At 39.5% G+C, this 18,895-nt stretch overlaps 1 protein-coding gene across 1 annotated transcript; it reads right to left on the bottom strand.

The window, feature by feature from the left end:
- Positions 1-4,959: 4,959 nt before the first annotated feature.
- Positions 4,960-18,597, bottom strand: FAM98A (family with sequence similarity 98 member A; the record flags this gene model as incomplete). The annotated part of the gene is made up of 7 exons (XM_010165415.2): positions 4,960-6,027; positions 7,726-7,893; positions 9,740-9,856; positions 11,234-11,314; positions 13,691-13,875; positions 16,741-16,875; positions 18,449-18,597. Coding segments are annotated over 7 exons (1,597 nt in total), but the record flags the coding sequence as incomplete, so codon positions are not given.
- Between the last annotated feature and the right edge of the window lie 298 nt (positions 18,598-18,895).

Below are 18,895 nucleotides of genomic sequence, written 5' to 3'. Positions count from 1 at the left end.
CTGCTAACTGATGGGCCCCTGTACAGCACAAAAAATAGCTCCAAGTACTTCTCAGGAGAGCCTTGACAACAGAGTTGGCCCACCCAGGGACGCTGGGGAAACAGATGTAACTTTGGAGCAAGTCTTTGAGCTATCAGCACTGATCTGAACTGGATTTTCAAAATAAGCACTATAGCCAACAGACTAAACTCAATGGAAAGATCAGTGTGCTGAATTCTGAATTGCTGTTTGCAGCTGCTGACAATCTAGTCCTAGGAGACAGAAAAGTCATCAGCAAAAGGCTGCTGCTGGGGCAGTATGAAATTTAGCCAAAAAGTCTGCTTTTTCCATGAGTTAAGCCAATGCCGGAAAGTTTAAAGAGTCCTTATCACCTTCATCTCTGCTTCATGTGTGAAAACGAGTTATGACCTTCCACCTGCCCACAGCACAGGCAAACTCCCTCTTTCTTTAGTTTTACAATAGTGTTTTCCTACTTTTTGTACTTGTTTTTCTCTCCTCTGTTGTGGGAAAGACCCACGTGGACAAGAGGGGAAATTACTGGACAATAAAGGGAAAACAATGACACCGACAGCAATCAGAGCTGCAAAAAGCACAAGGTAAACACAAGAGAAAAATATTTTTTTCCCTTCTAGCCTTGTTTGTTAAACCATTACAAGTGCAACTTATTTTCAGCCAAAGAGGGGAGAAGTCAATGTTTACAACTGGTAATAGGACTTGCTTTTTCAGTTTGTGTCCCTTTGAAAAGGCACAACCGGACACAAACAAGCACATGAGTATTTTGAGAGCTTACACAGGGGAAACAGAAGTTCACAGCCACCTCGGTGTGCTCTGATCACAACACTACTGTGATTCTAAAATAAGAGTATGCTAGGAGGCACGAGCAGTTGCAGTTTAGCATGAGCCAGCTTGTCTGGGACTGCTAAATCACACTCAACACGTTAAAAATGCATACATACTTCTGTAGCATCCCTGTCATCTTGGGGAAAATCAGAAAATTCAGAGAGGAAGCAGGATCACAAGCGTGACACAGCCGTTATCAGCAACAACACCGAGACTCTCTCTCTACTGCAGTCCTAAACATGGCAGAACTAAGAATAAATCATGTACAATAAGTAGACAGTTGAGGGTTTTTGTGTGCTGCCCTTCATGAACCTAACAGGGAGCTGAATTAACTCCTAGTGCTCCAAGAACCCACACAAGCCTTTGGGACCCACCAAAGAGTCATCAGATCTTAGTGAGAATTCCCTTACTCCCCATTCAACTCTTTCCACTTCAGCACAGTTTAGTTTTCATTTCCCAGGTACATAACCCATTACAGGGAATACCCTTATGCCATAGGACTTTTCAAGCTCCAGCCACTTCTCATAACTATCTACTGACATGAATCTCGCCTCCCTTCTTCCCAGTTCTATCTTAGGTCTTTAACTGGTAAGTGTCTAGTTTCTAATTAAGCCAGAGGTTGGTTGAGCCACTTGCCATTTTCAATCATCCAGATGCAAACAGCAGTATAATGGAGACATATAGTCAAAGCCCCCACCAAGTTAAAGCAGGTAACCCACATGATGGGGCTCAGAAGCCTAACCCGTAGCTAGAGAAGCCCCTCTGGGGACCACCAGCTGTAACAGCACATCACCATGAAGCACTCACTCCAGGGGTTTGACTAGAGAAGTAGAGGAATCTCACCAAGCGAGCTAGGGATCACCAGCCAACACCAATCCTAAAGATGATAAATCACTCAGGGAACAGCTACAAGGAAAGAGGCTTCCTGGGCTGAGTGATGCACCATGAAAGCTCAGCTTGATGCCCTTTCCCTTGTTGCATTAGTGTCTGGCACACAGTAAGGAATATATTTTTATCCATTCCTTAGACCTGCAAGGAAAACCCAACCATGACCACAGTGCATATAGATCGTGGTATCCTAAATCACGAACTAACAGGCCTGATGTGGGAAACAAGCGTGCGTCCCACTCCCCATGGTTATTTTACTGCATAATGACAATACACAAGAGAGGATTATCCTAACAGATGGAATGGAAGCGCAATGCAAGCGAAGACTTTAGGAAACAGAAGTTGCTAGAGAAAGGCAGGCAGATGGGAATACAGCACAAGATGCCTAAAGCTTGTGGAGGAAGAGTGGCAAGAACAACCCTGGTTACAAGGAAGAACACTTTGTTCCCCTGTATAAATGCTGCTTACTTAACTGGCTTCTTGATCTGCTGGAGTTCTGCTTTCGATGATGATGCATAACAAAATTGAGCATATATATGCAATCCACCACAAGCCTAATAATCTCCACAACCCATTTCTCCTCTCCCAGCTTCCAGTTAAGAGATTCTTTCCAGTGCAGCTGGAATCATGTTTGGAAAACAGTAAATATCGGAGCATCATACAGACAATAACAAAGCAGTGGCTGTTTGCTTTCATTAATCAAAGCTGCTCTCTCCACATATACAAAACTTGTTTTCTCTGGAGAACAAAGAAGTCACAGCATACTAGGAGGAAACAATAGAGTAAAGAAAAACAACAACAGCTGGCAGAAGCAAAGTGTTTTCTTTCCTGTTGGAAGAGTAAAGCCTCCTGTTTTGCCTTCTGATTTTTTTTTTTTTTTAAACTTTTCCCCTCAAACAGCAATCGAGTGGAACTCAGGTTACTCTAAGTCCTGGAAGAGTGAGTAGGAAAACCAACATATTTTGAGGAGAAAAAGCTAGCTGCAATAAGGGAGAAGGAGAAACTCTGTACATCTACCTAGCCCCAGCATCATTTCACCATGTCACAATGTGCAAAAGTGAGACTACCCACTGCTGCAAGAGTCACAGCCTTGCACAGAAATTGGCAGCTCTAGCACAGAAAGAAGTCTCTGAAGGTGCTGATGCAACTCAACCAGAGGCTCTCTGAAGTCTCCTGGGTTCCTTCTTGCTAGGAAGGAACAAGTTTGCAGCACTCCAATGCACTGACAGAAAACACCAGACTTTACAATGAGGAGCAGTGTGAAGAAAAGCAGAGGCTGTCAACTTGACTATACTACATTCACAGCAAAAGGTTCTTTAACTCTGTCCGTCCCTCCACCTTTACCAGTCCAGACTGACCCAGTTGGAGGAATCTTAATTCCTAAAAAACCCACTAATCATTTTTGCACAAATGCAGCTAGCCACCAGCTAATGCTCATGACATGACATTACTCCCCCAGAAGGGAGGTATCTTCTCTGGAGCATCCCACTGTAAGAAACCATCAATACCTTTGTGAAGCAGCAACATTCATTTTTAGATGTTCATAATTTGAACTGCATTATGCTGAGATAGATCCATAACGATGAGCCTCAGGGACCTGGATTCAATGTGGAAGACTTCCCTCACGAGGCTTAAATTTGTTTGAACCATGAAAAAAAATAGAAGAGACATCAGATTCCCAAGTGCCTTTCACCAAGATCTTCGCTTCCAACCTGTGAATCACTAGCAGCACCTAGTGGCTGCGATAAATTAAACAGGAGATTTTTCAGGTTGATCATGGAATACAGGGAAATCAGTTCTAAACAACGTTTATCAGCTTATTTACCTGATTAGCTTGAATTACAGCAATACCAGAATTACACACGCTCTCTGAAATGCTCGTGTTATTTCTGTAATCCAAGGAACTCCTCCTGCCTGCATCAACCTGGGTTCAGCCCCAAGGGCACTTCAGGTAGCCAGACTCTTGCCATCAGCATAGCCTCTGCTGCAGTGATCTGAGCACAGTAGCAGGAACCTACATTTCCCTCAAAGCTGGAGAGCATCAGGAGGGTTCCCAGAAGCAGCACACCATGTTCACGTGGCATGCAGCAGCATAACCTGGGAGACGGGTGCTCACACAGCCTAAAAATAACTTTACACAGCAACACCCAAAAGAGACCATCTGATAGTTTAGAGGGAGGAATAGAACAAAATAACTCAGAATAAATGAAGATCAATTCTTTCCATCCACTCCTGCTCTGACAGCTTCTCAAGGGGCAGAATGCACAATATAGCTATGATGACTGGAACATATAAAATAGATTAAAATGTAAAATAGAAGAAGCAGACAGAAACCCCCACAAATTTCCAGCTACTGTTGCAACTGTTTTTTTACTGCCAAGAAGGAAAAGAAACTGAAGCGAAGTGAACATACAGATACTTTTATTGCTCACCTTTTATACAACAGCACACCTTCAGCCATTTTCTTTCACAGCTTGACAATGTTTATGTACACAAAAAAAAACAGCAAGAAGCATTATGTGGCTTTCAGTAAAGAAAAAAAAAAAAAACAACAAAAAAACCCCCCAAAAACCCAAACCAAAAACATTAGAACATCAAACTCAGCCAGGCCTTGTTTTCTGCAGCAATAATAAAAGGGCTTCCTCCAGGCAGGAAATACTCTTCCCAGGCCGTAGTGCACTTCTTTAAAAAGACAACCCCCAAAACAAATTGCCCTAGATCTGCTGAGCCAGTGGTATTAACTTGCAAATAAAATAAATTTCAGTTTGTCATTTCTTCTAGCTGATTTCAAGTAAAAATTAGGTTTGGAGGAGGAGCAACTTGTTTTGGATGGATGCAGGTCAGTTTGAATTATACACCTAACTACAGGCCTACACACACTACCGGTTCACAATTTAGCTTAGTTTTAAATGATCTTTGCAGATTTTGGCGGCGGTCAGTCTTCAGAGTTGAGCAGGTGGGAAAACTTTGTTTAGTGGGAGATAAGGCTACTGAACATGGCATCCACAGTAGAGCTCATATAATAGACAAAAAACCTGTTTGAGCAACATCTTCGTGACTAAAAAGAGAGGCCAGCAAGCCAAAAAGCAATACTCAGAACTGGTTTTAGAACATGTAATTGAACAATGATTAGGGGGGGAAAATGCAGAAATTCTGCTGTGTATTATAATAGACAAATTTGACCAGATAGGTCTTGACATTTCTCTAAAACAAAGCAGAAGGCGGACACAGCAGGTAGCTTCAGAACAAGAGTGTTTTGAGCAGAGGGAACTAGTCCAACATCTAGAAAGCATGGCCATTAGTTGATGTTGAGGGTGCAGTAGGTAGTGCTGATGCATTTAATTCAGACAGGTCAGGGGTGGGGGGGGGAGGAGTGGTCTACAGAAAGTTGTACTTCGCTCAAGGCAAAACACCCCACCCAAAGAGATTCTACCTGCCACGTACAAACCTGTACTAACTCGAGCAATGATTAAGCCGGGCCTCTGAAACTAGGTCCCTATTATGTGAGCTCTACTGAAGCAAAAGTTTATAGCAGCCTCAGCTCGTGAAGTGTCTTCCTTGTCCAAAGCCAGACTGATTATACTGATAACCTCCATGCTGGAAGTGCTGCTCAAACTGCCCCCCTTGATTAAAGTTCTGTCCACCTCTGCCCCCCCAACCTCCTCCTTGACCTCCACGGCCACCACGACCACCACGGCCACCCCTCCCTCCTCCACGCCCACCCCCTCGGTCACTGTGGGACCCACCATCTTGGTATCTGTTGTCTTGCTGGTAGCCACCGCCACCACCCCCTTGGTAGCCGCTTCCTGAATATGAAGATGATTGGTAGCCACCATAGCCTCCCCCTTGGTAGCCACCACTGCCGCCACCACCACCATGGTAGCCACCCGTTTGGAAACCTGCATCTCTGTAGTTGCTCTCTCTGTAGCTGCCATCCTGGTAGCCACCACCTCCACCATCTGTCCAACCTCCTTGAAGTTTGTTTCCTCTTCCACCTCCTCTGCCACCATGATCATAACCACCACGTCCTCCTCGTCCCCCTCTATCATGGCTTCCTTGTTCATGACCTCCTCGTCCTCCATATGGTGAGTCATAGCCTCCTCTTCCTCCTCGGTCATGACCCCCATGGTCAAAACCTCCTCGCCCTCCATATGAGGATTCATAGCCACCTCTTCCTCCTCTGCTGCCACCTTGTTGTGGTCCAGCCTCTGGTCTTTTCTGCCACGGTGGCATCTCAGGAGGTGGCGGTTCAATTTCATTGGGCCTTCCTCCTCTGTCAGGCACTCTGCCCATTAGCACCTGCAAAGGGAAGGGGACAACTGCCATAGGAGTTGTAGCACCTCACAGCAGAGTCACGTTTACTGATACACACCACAAACAGACTTCTTACACGCAAAGGATTTCATCAAGGCAAACTTTTGCCTGTGTGAATGTGACAGACCTTTGTCTCCAATTAATAAAAATTAAACAGGAGTTATCTAGTACTCCAAGCGCTGCTAACCAGACAAGTCAGGAGACCTGGGTTTTTTGTTCAAACAGCAGGCACACCAGTAGGGGCACTATCAATACGGTCTTTCACTGAACTGTTACTAGTGCAGACTGCTAATCTCAAACAACCATAAGCACAGTGCAACACAGTCTCTCTCCTAACTAGTGCTCTGAATTGCTGTAGAAGCCATTGGCTTGGTAAACGAAGTGCAAAGATTTTTATTTTGCAGTAAGGACATGCAAAAACTTAACACACCAACAAACGGGTCAGACAGCACTGATCAGAATCGAGGAAGACTCTAGAGGTCTACTAGTGCTCTGAATTGCTGTAGAAGCCATTGGCTTGGTAAACGAAGTGCAAAGATTTTTATTTTGCAGTAAGGACATGCAAAAACTTAACACACCAACAAACAGGGGTCAGACAGCACTGATCAGAATCGAGGAAGACTCTAGAGGTCTTTAGCTGTCTAAGGAGGCTGTGACATTAAGAATTTAGCAAGACTTAAGATGGGACAGGACATATGCATTGCTTCAAGTTTTAAAAGGATATAACAGAAAAAATTCAATGGAACCAGCTTACTTTGTTACTTTATGTTACTGTCTTGGAAAACATTTAATATTGATAATGGAGATAAGTTAACAGAATATGAATCAGCAGCAGGGCAGTAGTACAGCACTCTCAGTAAAACTACATACGGTCAGATGATACAGTCACACCTGCCTTCCCACTTAATTTCTTACACTCCACACTCCAACTACACTGAAAAGGTGCAAAAATTATTTGGGGTGGAGGAGGTGTGATCGAATCAGCACACCACCATTCTATCCTAAATGAATTAGAACTTTACCTGAAATACAGTTGGTACCCAGAAGGCAGGAAAGCATGCATGTATACCCACAAATTTTGAAGTACCAAGTACCCTGCTGTACATAGCTACTGAGCTTCAAGTTCAGCACATGTACTTTTGTGAGCCTATTACTCCTGTAAAATCACAATTTTTGAAACAAGGTAAATTGCTTAGTCTAAATCATATTCCTACTATGTCATTACTAAAACTACCCACTTGACTATAATCTCTCTTATTTGTGTACACAGGGGAATCTAACCTGTGAGAACCTTACTTTGTGATCTTAATACATTCTATTTACATAGACCAGAAACACGGTTACTATGTAGATGTTACTTTGGACATGGTGACAGAATTAGGCAGCAGCAGTGTACTGACATCAATAGTTCTGATAAGACAGGGCAGGCATACTCCCACTGAAAGTAATCAAAGATATTTCAGCAATTTTTTTATTGTCCCTAAGAAGAGGCACTTTGAACCTAAACAGGTGAAACTGCAGTTCCCACAATGCACTGATGCATGATCTGGAGTACATAAACACCAAGTTTCTTGTCATTTATTTCCAAATTCCACTTACAATCCTAAAAAAAGTAGTATTTATTACTACACTCAATTTACTTAAACATCCATAACAGAACAAGCCATTTGTCACCAAAGGTACCTTATTAATGGCACATGCAGTCTTTTCTCGGATGGATCCACTGCTTGTTCTCATAATCTTTGACAGATCCTGCCGAGCTGCCAAGAGATTTGCAACGGAAATAGTGCACTTAGTAGATAAAAGGGCACGTTTTGGCTGGTAAACTTTAGCCAGTTTTTCTGTTTGACTCTGTTGGAGAGAAGAAAAACAAAACCCAGTAAATCCATAAAGTAATAGGAAAGCAATGGGACACCTCATCAAAAGAATCAAATCAAAACCGAAGAAGACGACACTACTGCAAATAGAACAAAAATTAATATAAAAACAGTGAGAACCACTTTGTAACTGAGAATCTCTGCAACAAAGCTAGCATTTGTCAAATTCATTTCTTAATATAGGAAATGCTATTCTGACTGAACTGACAAGACACTGATCTTCTGACAATTTGAAGATTAACAATATATACATGCAGACCTTATTACTTTCAGAGAGTCAAACACAGAATAGAGGTGTGTCATATAGTTAGATGAATTACCACTAATGTCTGAAAGACACTGAAAGTGAAACAGGTTGGGTGTCCAGCCTCCAGACCTCCTCCTTCGTCTGCACTCTGACCCACACCCATTCCAGTTAGGCTAGCTCACCCTATCTCCAGCACTGTAGGAGCAGAAAAAGGCTGTGTTAACTCTTTCACACTCCTCATTCCAGTCAGCCTTCTTCACAAAGGCAAGCCATCGAGAGGTACTGGCAGAACTAAAGCTCTCAAGTGCTTCTTCTAATTCAGTCTTTTGTCTCCCTTATGTAGCACCCCAGCTAGAAATGAGATCTCTCTTCCTCTACTGCTTTTTGCCATTAACCATATTGGCTTTTTTGAACACCTTAAAAGTATGACAGCAGTTTTCCAACTGACAGACACAACAGAAATCTGTGCCACCAGCCAGGAGTTAATACATGAGTTAGATCTATCTTCAGTTATCAACAGAGTACAGTGTGTGATGCAGTTAGGACAAACCAGATTGCAATCTGCACACAGACAAAAGGGCTGCTTTTTGTCTGGACCCAGATGACAGCTGTGGGGACAAGCAAAACAGGTTTTCCAAAAAAATCTCTTGACAGGGCAAGAACCTAGAAGCAAATTTTTAAATCCTAAAATCCTGTTTTCCATCTAAAGGCAGAAAACTGGAACTGAGAAGAATTGGGAGCACGTATTTCCCAGTGACTCAGCAATAAGGTCTTAGAACCAAAAGCTTCTACTCTTATATTAAAAGTTAAACAGGGTTTATTCAAATGAAGGAAAACATGCATGTTATTTACCTAACGCTGGCTAAAGACTGGAAAAGCAACAGTATTCACCAGAGCGCTTGCATGTTTTCCCCTCACAAGTTTGAGCTCTGAGCACAGTATTGTGGTGCTATTGTATTATTCTTTTAGGTGAAACTTGGCATTTTTGAACTTAAAAAAAACCCTAATAATAAAGTTTTTACTGGTGTTTCTACTATCTGCAGAAGTAACTATTTAGTTAAACTACTGTATTCTGTTGCTTTTCAAATTCTCATGGGCATCTGAGTAGTTGTACTTGCAGACAAACTTTGAGTTAAGGAAATCTGATCACTGTGGACAGCACAAATTAAGTTAATGGATGGTCAACAGGAAGATGCTTTCTACCATCACACAGACACAGCATTTAATGATTCACATTATGGGACTCTGAACACAAATGGTTGGATCAGTAATCTCCTCTTACTATTTGTTTCTAGTGTCCTATTTAACTGTACTGTTTTCACTTTGGTGTATAGTTACACACAGTCCATCTTCTCATTTTACATATTGTTATAAAATCCAACAAATCAGTTTTAAATAAAATTTTTTTAGTCATCTTACATTGTCATAAACTTCTTCAAAAACTCAAACCAAAGCCAGACAACACCTGTGGTTATTTCTTACTCATGAAGGATGAAACAATGAAGCAGTTTTCCAGAGATACTTATTATAAAGCATTACCATCAAGCAGGACTTGACAGCAAGTTGTTTGTACCTTAGCTCTATCTGACCAGCCAAAGGACTGCACAGTAACATCCAAACGTTTGACTAACAGTTTTCTTCGGACTTCATATTCGTTGACTATGGCTTGATTAATTGCTTCAATTTTTTCCTGAAACAAAAATTTGCAAACATAACCTATAGGTTGTAGATAAAATGTTTTTACTAAAAATAATAAACTATGTGCATGGAAGAGAATAAGACACACAAAGATAGTAAGCAAGGGCTTAAGCCTGCAATTATCTACCTTGTCAAATGGGCTCACAGCAAGCTATGCCTGCTGGCGCTACTTTCCCGAAGGCTTCAAAGTCTCTGTTACCCTCACATTCAGCCTTCTACCATTTCTAACAGCATAGCTGTCCATTTTTCAGACAAGACATAAAAACTGCACACGCAGCTGAGGCATTTCTCAACAACTCACCAGGACAGAGAAACAAAAGTGAGAATATACAAGACACAACAAGCTGAAGGAGATGCAAGGACATACGTAAGTCCTAGGGACCAGGGTGTCCTTGCCTTCTTAAAAAGTAGTAAGCTTAAGGACAAAGAGAGAGCAAAGATAGAAGACTAAAGTAAGTAAAGCACTATAAGAGGATCTTGATCAAAGCACAATCTGCATACAGACAAGGCAATAAAATGCCCTACAGGGAAAAGCCACCATTAGAAACACACCCAGCAGCAGGCAGTGGTCTAGTCAGAGGAACAGTTGAGATGTGCAACATTAAGGAAATAATTTATGTATTGACTGAAGCCTGGCTGGAGAGGGGTGGTGGGGGCCACTTTCAGTCTCAACAATACAGGCGTTGGAAGAAGCAGACTGTTTGGAGGAGATGAGCTTCAACCTTAAGCAAGAGACACAAGAGAGACTTGCAGCCTTGCAGCAGTAGTCATAACTCTGTGCTGGTGCAGCAGCAGTGTTCTAACCCAGGCATTATCCTTCTAGAACAACAGGTGACATAACCCAGCTGGAGATGATTGTGGCTCTGCTGCCTGCGTGTACAGCCTCTCCCAGCTTCCACTGGCACACTCATTGCTTCTAGGAGAAGAGGCTATGAAGGAAGCAGACTACTCCAACAGGACAGAAAGAAGGAGGAAATGACGGGAAGACCCACAGGTTAGCTGGAAAGAAGCCACAGGAGAGGATGTGACACCATCTCAGCGAGGTTAGGTCACACAGACAGCACTGGCAAGGTGCAGGAGATGAAGGCTTAAGCTACAGCACAAGTATGCAGGTCAGCACCACCACTGTAAGTCTCCTTTATTTCAGAAAATTTTTGCCTGCATGCAGACATACAAATTCATGAGCCTAAGATCTTATCAGCTGCTGAACATTTACTATACCAATATATATGTAAAATACTGCAAGGAATTGTCTTCTCATCTTCAGAGAGGTGAGAAAAATCAGTCTGTAGCATTGCACACAGAATCAAGATCAATACTTTATATACCAGAAAAAGGAAAACGGGCTCTAACACCTCCAACTACTTACCCAGTGAGCTGGTCCAAGTTGTTTCTTCAGTAAAGGTTTTCCTACATGATTAGGTGGAACCTTTGCTAGGGTTTCCTTCAGCTGTTAGGAGACATATAAAAATATAAGCATTGGCTAAAAAAAAATTAGTTTTTCAAGATTCAAATTACAGGAGAGCACTCTTGGACAGCAATAGGCATGACAGAGCAACCTCCAATATCAAGTTGTTTTCTCTGGGACAGAGAACTAAGCATACTTGTTTTGGAAAGCAACTACTTTTGTATTTCTGGTACTCTCAGCTATAATTATTTAAAAATTAAGAGAAGGGACTATAGAGTAGATCTACAGTTAAAACAGGAAGATTCCATGAGATACAGCTCCCCTTGAAGACAGAGGGATTATTCTACACAGCATCTCTTTAATTCAGAAAAAACCCCACACACGTATCAAAAAGGCTGTATTAAGACTATGTGAAATATAACACGACCTAAAGAAAGGACCCTTCTTTACAATCAAAAGGAGAAAAATCTTCAACATGAACTTTTAAATTTAACTTGCATTTTAAAAGTTTAGGCATAGCTTAGGCTTCCCATCTCAAAATTTCTGAGGACTTCAAGGGGAAGAAATGAAGTAGCAGCGACAAAAACTTGGATCAAAGCAGGTTGGAGTTACGAAACTTCACTTTTCCACTGCTGCAAACCACATTTTTCAACTAACTTGGCTGCTCATTCCAGCAATTGATTTAACACATTCAGTGACCTGTGCCGAGCACAGTTTGTTTAACTTCAAGATTTTAAAACCAAGTGCTGTTAGAATAGCAGAGGTAGCAGTTCATTCAAGTATCAGCAGGGCTTTTTTTAATGTGGTGGATCATCAACAAAGAGTCAATCATACAAAGATCCTACTCTAAACAGTACTATGTACGTATGAAGAAAAAGGTAGCTTGATTTTCACATGCTAGATCAGAATATTGCCATTCTAAGAGTCATCTTTTAAAAACAAGAAAACTTTGAAGTCATGTCTTGTTATAACTATGATCTCACAGTCAAGAGTAAAATTTTCACTCTGTTATTTAAGTTTTCACATTTTACTCAACTTAGTGAAGTATTTTCATTTACAAAGTGAAGTAAGTTTTTCAGTTATTAGCCAGCTTTACTTTCTCCTTCTCAAATACTACCAACATCTGAAGTGTTCAGACTATATGCACCACAGCTATCTAAGATTTCTAAAAAATTCTGTAGGTTAGAAATTCCTGATGTATTTTATTAAGCTATAAGGACTATTCAGGGGTTTTTTTAGTATAATCACCTGTGGATATAGATTGTTGCGATAACATTCATATAACCTTACAAGACAATGTAGAAGAAAAGTTCACTAGTAAAACATAACAGAATTCCCATATCAAAAAGATTTTGATCTACTTTGTATTCTGTATTTTTATAGTCTCCTTCACCAGCAAAGCTTGCTAGCATTGTTCATTGTTATTAATATTTTTTACCTTTTATAGAAAATGGAAGCACATAAGATTCCTTATGTATCTAACTATTTAATGCCTGTGACAATGCCAAAACCAGAAACAAACTGCTTCCTTTCTACATCTCAGACTTCTGCTGGAAAACCATTCTCCTCTTCTTGAACAGGACAATCCAAACTGATTTCTTACAAAGAAATAAAGCACTACTTTCAGTTGCTTCGATTTGTTTAAGTACAATGCAACTAAAAGGTTAGTCAAAAAACTTCTCAAAGTATTTTGGGGAGCTTTATAATCATATCTATTTTTAAGGTTCACAAAGGTTCTCTTCTGCTGTCCTGCTCCTCCCCCATCCTGCAAGTTAAGTTACTCAATGTAATGTAAAAACTCACTGTCCCTCATCTTTGGCCTGTGCACTGGACAGTCCATTCCACTTCATTTCTCTGCTTTATAAAAATTGTTCAAACAAAAGTAATTTAAAAAAAAAAAATCCCACACCAACCTGGAAAACACATACATGTAAAGGAACAAAAATAAATGGAACTACAAGAACTGATGAAGCTTTACAGAAAAAGTGTCAGCTTGACTTGAGTTACAACACCTTTTAAGTTAAACATTTTTGAAACAGTAGGTTCCTGTAAAAATTTGTTTAGTTGTATTTCTTGGAATACATTTCTCCTCAAAGTTCTTGCTCGAGGCCTAAGCGCAGCATTTGCTATGTCTTCTGCAACAGGTGATGACATTAAAACCTAGAGCAGAGTAAGAAATACCACACCCCAGAAGGCAATGATAGCAGTAGTCCCTGACCTCATGCCTTGGCATGGAAAAAGCCTTTAGATTCATTTTCAAAATCCTGACTCTTGGCATACTCAGTAACCACGTTAACTCTCCCTCCCAATTCAAGTACTGGAGTTTCCCAAGAGGCAAATCTCTTGCTGGTAGCAGAACTATTTTCCATCAAAACAGTAACATCATAAATATTCTAGTTTTGTTCCTTTAGATCTTACTTTTTTTTCAATTCCACTGAAGAACTGGAACATCGTTATGTTGGCTGGAGGCTTGGACATGCCTAAAGCAATACATATGCCTTTTAGCTCCTGAAAGACTTCACTGCCACCTCCTTCCTGTGCTTTTTTAGGAGGGGTGTTCACACACAGCATTCTGGCAGCTTCCAGTTCTGAGATGAGGTATGCTGGGGTAAGAAAAATTAGATTTCAGCATCAGATATAGCCGAGTCAAGTTATTTTAGAACCAGTGAGAACTCAAGTGCTTACAACCAACAAATGTGCAAATGGACTGTTTTAGAAAGAGTGAGAGCTATAATTCTGGTATCCACAGAAAGCTCAAATTTCTAATAATCACCAAGCCCAATGCTAGAAATACAACGAACAGGGGAAAGGTTTAGTGCAACTAATTAAAGCCTGCAAAAAATCCCTATGATTCCAACAGGTATTAATCACAGAGTTCAACAGAGCACAGCTCTTTTCCTTCAGGCTTTGCCCAGCTAAGACAGGAGACTAGGAACATGGAAAAAAGCAAGATGACGGACTGGGACACGCACTTTAAGCTAGAGAAGCAAGCACTCCTTGAGGCATCAGGAAACAAAGCAAGGAAATGAGTAGAGAGAAGTGAAATGCTTGGATGTATCTCCTCTACTTCCCCATGCAAGATGCAGAGTGGAAAAATAACCCCACTTTTAAAAGTACTATTGAGAGTTCAGGTTTATGATAATTCCAGAAAGGAAAGCAGTAACTGATGAAATAAAATCTAGAACACTTGCAGTGCTCTTCCAATATCAGAACTGCAAGAGCCTAACATCACATTATAACTTTATCAAACAAAACAAAAATATTAAAATCACACAATTTCCAGACATGTTCTATACCCAAAATTTCAGCATTAGGTGGAGGCTACAGTGATACAAATCTAGCGCACAGTCTTTGCTTGCAATTGTCACAACTTTCAAGTTTGAATTGAAAAAAATGCAGTTTTAAAAACATTTTAATTATTAATCATACTAAGTGACCATAACAGTAATGTAAATAATTATTTCTAAAAATAAGGATTGAAAAATAGATACTGCACTGATAAAGGCAGACTTGTGAGCAGGGATGTAAACCCATGGCTACACAAAAGCACCTTGCTACCAGGACAAATCAAAATATTAAAAAAAGAACAAAGCATTTTAACAATCTCTAGAATTTCTTCTAGATCTCTATTTTTTCTTCTGCTAAAGACACAAAACACCTTATAAATTGTAAAATCCCTAAAATATGTAAAGCAGTGAAGAATCTTTGTAAGTTCTTTCAGCAGTACTTTATACAGGTTTTTCTTTTATTCAACTGTCAATTATTTACACTGTTAGGACCTCCTGAAAAAGAAACTAGCAGCAGAATTTTGTTTCAAGAATTCAGAGATCACATTCAAGCTAACTTCAACCTCCTCTGACAAGGACAGGAATTTTTAAGTCTATCACTGTAAGACATAAACAATCTCCAGATAGCGTTTTTTTGCAGACATTTTCTGAAACAATCTGAAACTCCTGTACTTTTTATTTTTAAAGATGTTAGTACTTAATATTGTATTCTAGTAATGCTGCATACTAAGACAATCCTAACTTTCTCTGGTGCTTTCCTCTCCCAGCAATACTGCTACATCTTCCAATTGACATAAACTGTGCTGCACTTTGTTAAAATGCAAAATACCTTGGTATTCCATTACACAGGGTTATTCTGTTTTTCCTGAAAAAAAAATCTGGTTTTATGGCTCACATACAACAGGATACCTAATAAGTTAGCTTAATGAAACCTATGCAACTATCATGGTACGCAAAAAATGAGTCTGGCATCTGTTTCAATTCCACATTTGACAGTAAACATAGTACTCCTGCCAGACAGGATACCAGAGTTCAGCTTCTCAACATGGCCTTGTATTAACAAAACGTACATCATAGAGATCTCTGGGATAAACCACGTGTCACAGACAAGCCAAATTTATTAAATGGTTTGGCTTACAGAGAATAAATTGAAGGGCAGATAATTTGAGCTACAGAATATTTTAAATACAATAATTACCTCACTTCATCTAACATTTTTGAACATACTATCAAAACAAATTCAGATTAAGTCTTACTACTCATCCTTCTCCTACTGTTGAAACACAGGAACCTACACTGTAATTAATTTCTTACATCTCAGCTGAGGGCAGAACTAAATTTCTGTTTTGAAAAGTTGAAGAATCAGCAGCAACTGACGAAGCAAATAAAACTTTAATTTATGTTGAGTTTAAGATCAGATTAAAATTAGTATTAAGATTTCTAACTCTGACAATTGTAAAAACCTTTTTTTTTTTTTTTTTTAATGTGAATCAACACCACACACTTTCCAAATTTAAGCACTACTACTTCTCCTGTGTCCTAAGCAGGAGTAAAACAAATTTAGGTACTGAGATCTGCTGCGTGGAAAAGTAAAGGGAAGGTATCACTATGGCTGCTGCTAATTTCTTTTCAAACAGCAGAAAGCAACACTGAAGCTATTTACTAAGGGAGATGATGAAAAGAACTGGGAGGTGGGATAAAACATTTTATCTTTTTCACAACAATTCCAATTGTTGTCAGTGTAGGAAAATGCAAGTGTTATTGCACCTTGCAAGTCATCATGGTGGGGGCTCCAAAATGACAATGCATCTGATGTTAGTGGTCATTTTTATAACCCTTCTAAACAAAGTTCAGTGGCTAAATCCTGGCAAAGTCTTCAAATTATTCCCTCTTCGGAGTACCTTTTGAGAATTAATAGGTTGGGCTTTTTGCTAGTGAATGTGAAAAAGGTTAATACTCAGAATACTTTCCATCATATACTGGCTACAGAGCGACTGGCAAGTTTAAGAGACGCAAAAGAATATTATTCTGATGCTGTAAACTACAGGGAAAAATAATTCATTATTTTAGGAAACTGTTTTTATACATTTAGGTAAACAAAAAAGAATCTCATTAAGTGTAAGAAACAGTACTGATTCTTGCACAAAACCCGATTCACATGCAAGCACCCTTTTAACTTACTAAGCAGCAAGAGACAGTTCTTTTGATTATGAAGGCGTTTCGTCACATCTCCTGATGTTAATGATGCATATGGACAGTTCATTTCAGCCAGCAACCCACTCATTTCAAGTTGAAATTCTTCTGCTTCATTTGGACCTCAGAAGGAAAAGAACAATAATTTGTTTACAGCTCATATATATCTCTAGCTACAATTAGAATGAATTAGCTCTTTAAAAAAAAAAAGTAATTCTCTGCTCCAGTTGCTATTTAATATTAAAACGCTGTTTTTAATGGAAGCCAAATGCATTCTTTGAGTTTCTCAAAGACACAGCACGACCTATTTGTAGTCATGATGTTCCTCATTATTGTAAAATTATGTTTCACTGACAACTTTTCCCAGCTACAACAAACAGCCACTGGCAACTTCCACAATGACAAGTGACAATAAAACATCACAAAATTTACAGGAGTATTTTAAGTATCAACTAACTGTTCCCACTGCAAATGTATTAAATAGTCGTGATAAAGTTATTATAATTTATGAGCTCTCACGTTTTTACCACTTCTCCCTGTAAGCTCACATTTGCCAATCGATCTTATTTTGTACTAATATCCTTTAAAAAAATAATTAAGTCATGTAAGCCAAAGTTTAGATGGATATTTGTGCCAGTGAAACTTAATTTGTTAAGCCAAATTAGGCAAAAAATAGTGATAAATGAGAGGTAACAGTTTTTCTTCTTTTGAAAAGGAACACTAACCCAAAACATCTGTTATTTATAAACTCCAGTCACACAGAATGAAGGTAGGACTTCATGGTGCTGCCAATAAAGTGTTTCTATCCCTGTGCTTAGAGAATTTGAAATAGGTGTTAGAATACTGCTGGATTGTATTTTTTACACAAAATGTAGAGTAGGAACCTCATACTACTAGAAGAGGTGAAATGCTGTACTGTTACAGATAAAAGGAATCAAATACACTGAAAGAAGAAAGGATGGACATGTCAAAAATAGAGAGAAAAAGGAAAATAGATGTTGAGGTGAAAGGCAGCAATCTTGGGCCATTGAGTATATTGAAAGTTAAGCTCATAAAGGCATTATGAGTTAATACACTAGAAGCACAGGTTATAATACCAATTTAACAATTTAATCTGTAGAATGTAATGACTAATTGGGTGAAAACAACATTTTTTGAAAACCAAGGTTTGCTTCCTCCACCAAAACAATAAATAAACAAACAAACATTTTCAGGCTCTTTCTCACATAACTGTTTCATAAACAGGGAAAAAATATGTAGTAAGCACAGAATGAAGGTAACCAACAAGAAAAAGAAAATATGGTCACTGTAGTCATGAGAATGTTTTGTTCAACAGTAAATATTTCTTATATCAAAATTACAAACAGAAGCATTGAAATAAAAGTATTCTCATGATCTAATTAAAAAAAAACAACTAATGTTGCCTTAAATCCATCCAAGAACTATTAAAAGAAACCTCTATGGTTGAACAATTAAAAGAAAAAGCTAATTTCAGAAGAAAGACTGTTTGATCCTCACTATTATTTCAACTTCTACAGGCTGTTCATTAGGCAAGTTTGAGGTGGAAAATATCCAAAATATCGTGTACAGAGGATACTCTCTGGTACAACAGATTTAGCAATTGACAGCCCAAATCTTTCTGGCATGCAAGAACACATACTAGGTGCACGTTTCTGATAGAGTTATGGCTACTTACTGTTAGTTGCCTGCACATTTTCCTCTAGTTTACAGAAGAGCCGTAACTCGGATACCAACCAAGCACAGAGTTTGGTGAATTCAGGGGAACTGGCTCCACGAGAGACTGCCTGAGTCAGCGCTCCGTCATCTAACAATGGACCTTTGTAACTGACAAGTAAAACAAAAGCACAATTTGTTAATGTTTGCTATGACTGGTGTCCTGTGATAGATTTATTTTAGGCTGTATACATACTGAGAACAAATCTGCAAAGCTGAGTATCTAAACTGATAAGATTCCTGCACTGAACTGTAAGAAAAAGCACATTGAAAACATCTGAGTAAACCCTGCATTTCCATGCACATTAGCTTGTTGCCAAAGTGACTGTCACAAAATATCATCATCAAAGGTTTCATCCCGGAGAATGTCATCACGTACAGCTGCAACCTCTCTGCTTCTATCTCTTGA

This window comes from Antrostomus carolinensis, unplaced genomic scaffold (genome assembly GCF_000700745.2).
Source record: "Antrostomus carolinensis isolate BGI_N321 unplaced genomic scaffold, ASM70074v2 scaffold16253, whole genome shotgun sequence".
NCBI classification, from domain to species: domain Eukaryota; kingdom Metazoa; phylum Chordata; class Aves; order Caprimulgiformes; family Caprimulgidae; genus Antrostomus; species Antrostomus carolinensis.
Note: the sequence above shows the minus strand (reverse complement) of the source record. Positions and strands in the feature narration are given on the sequence as shown.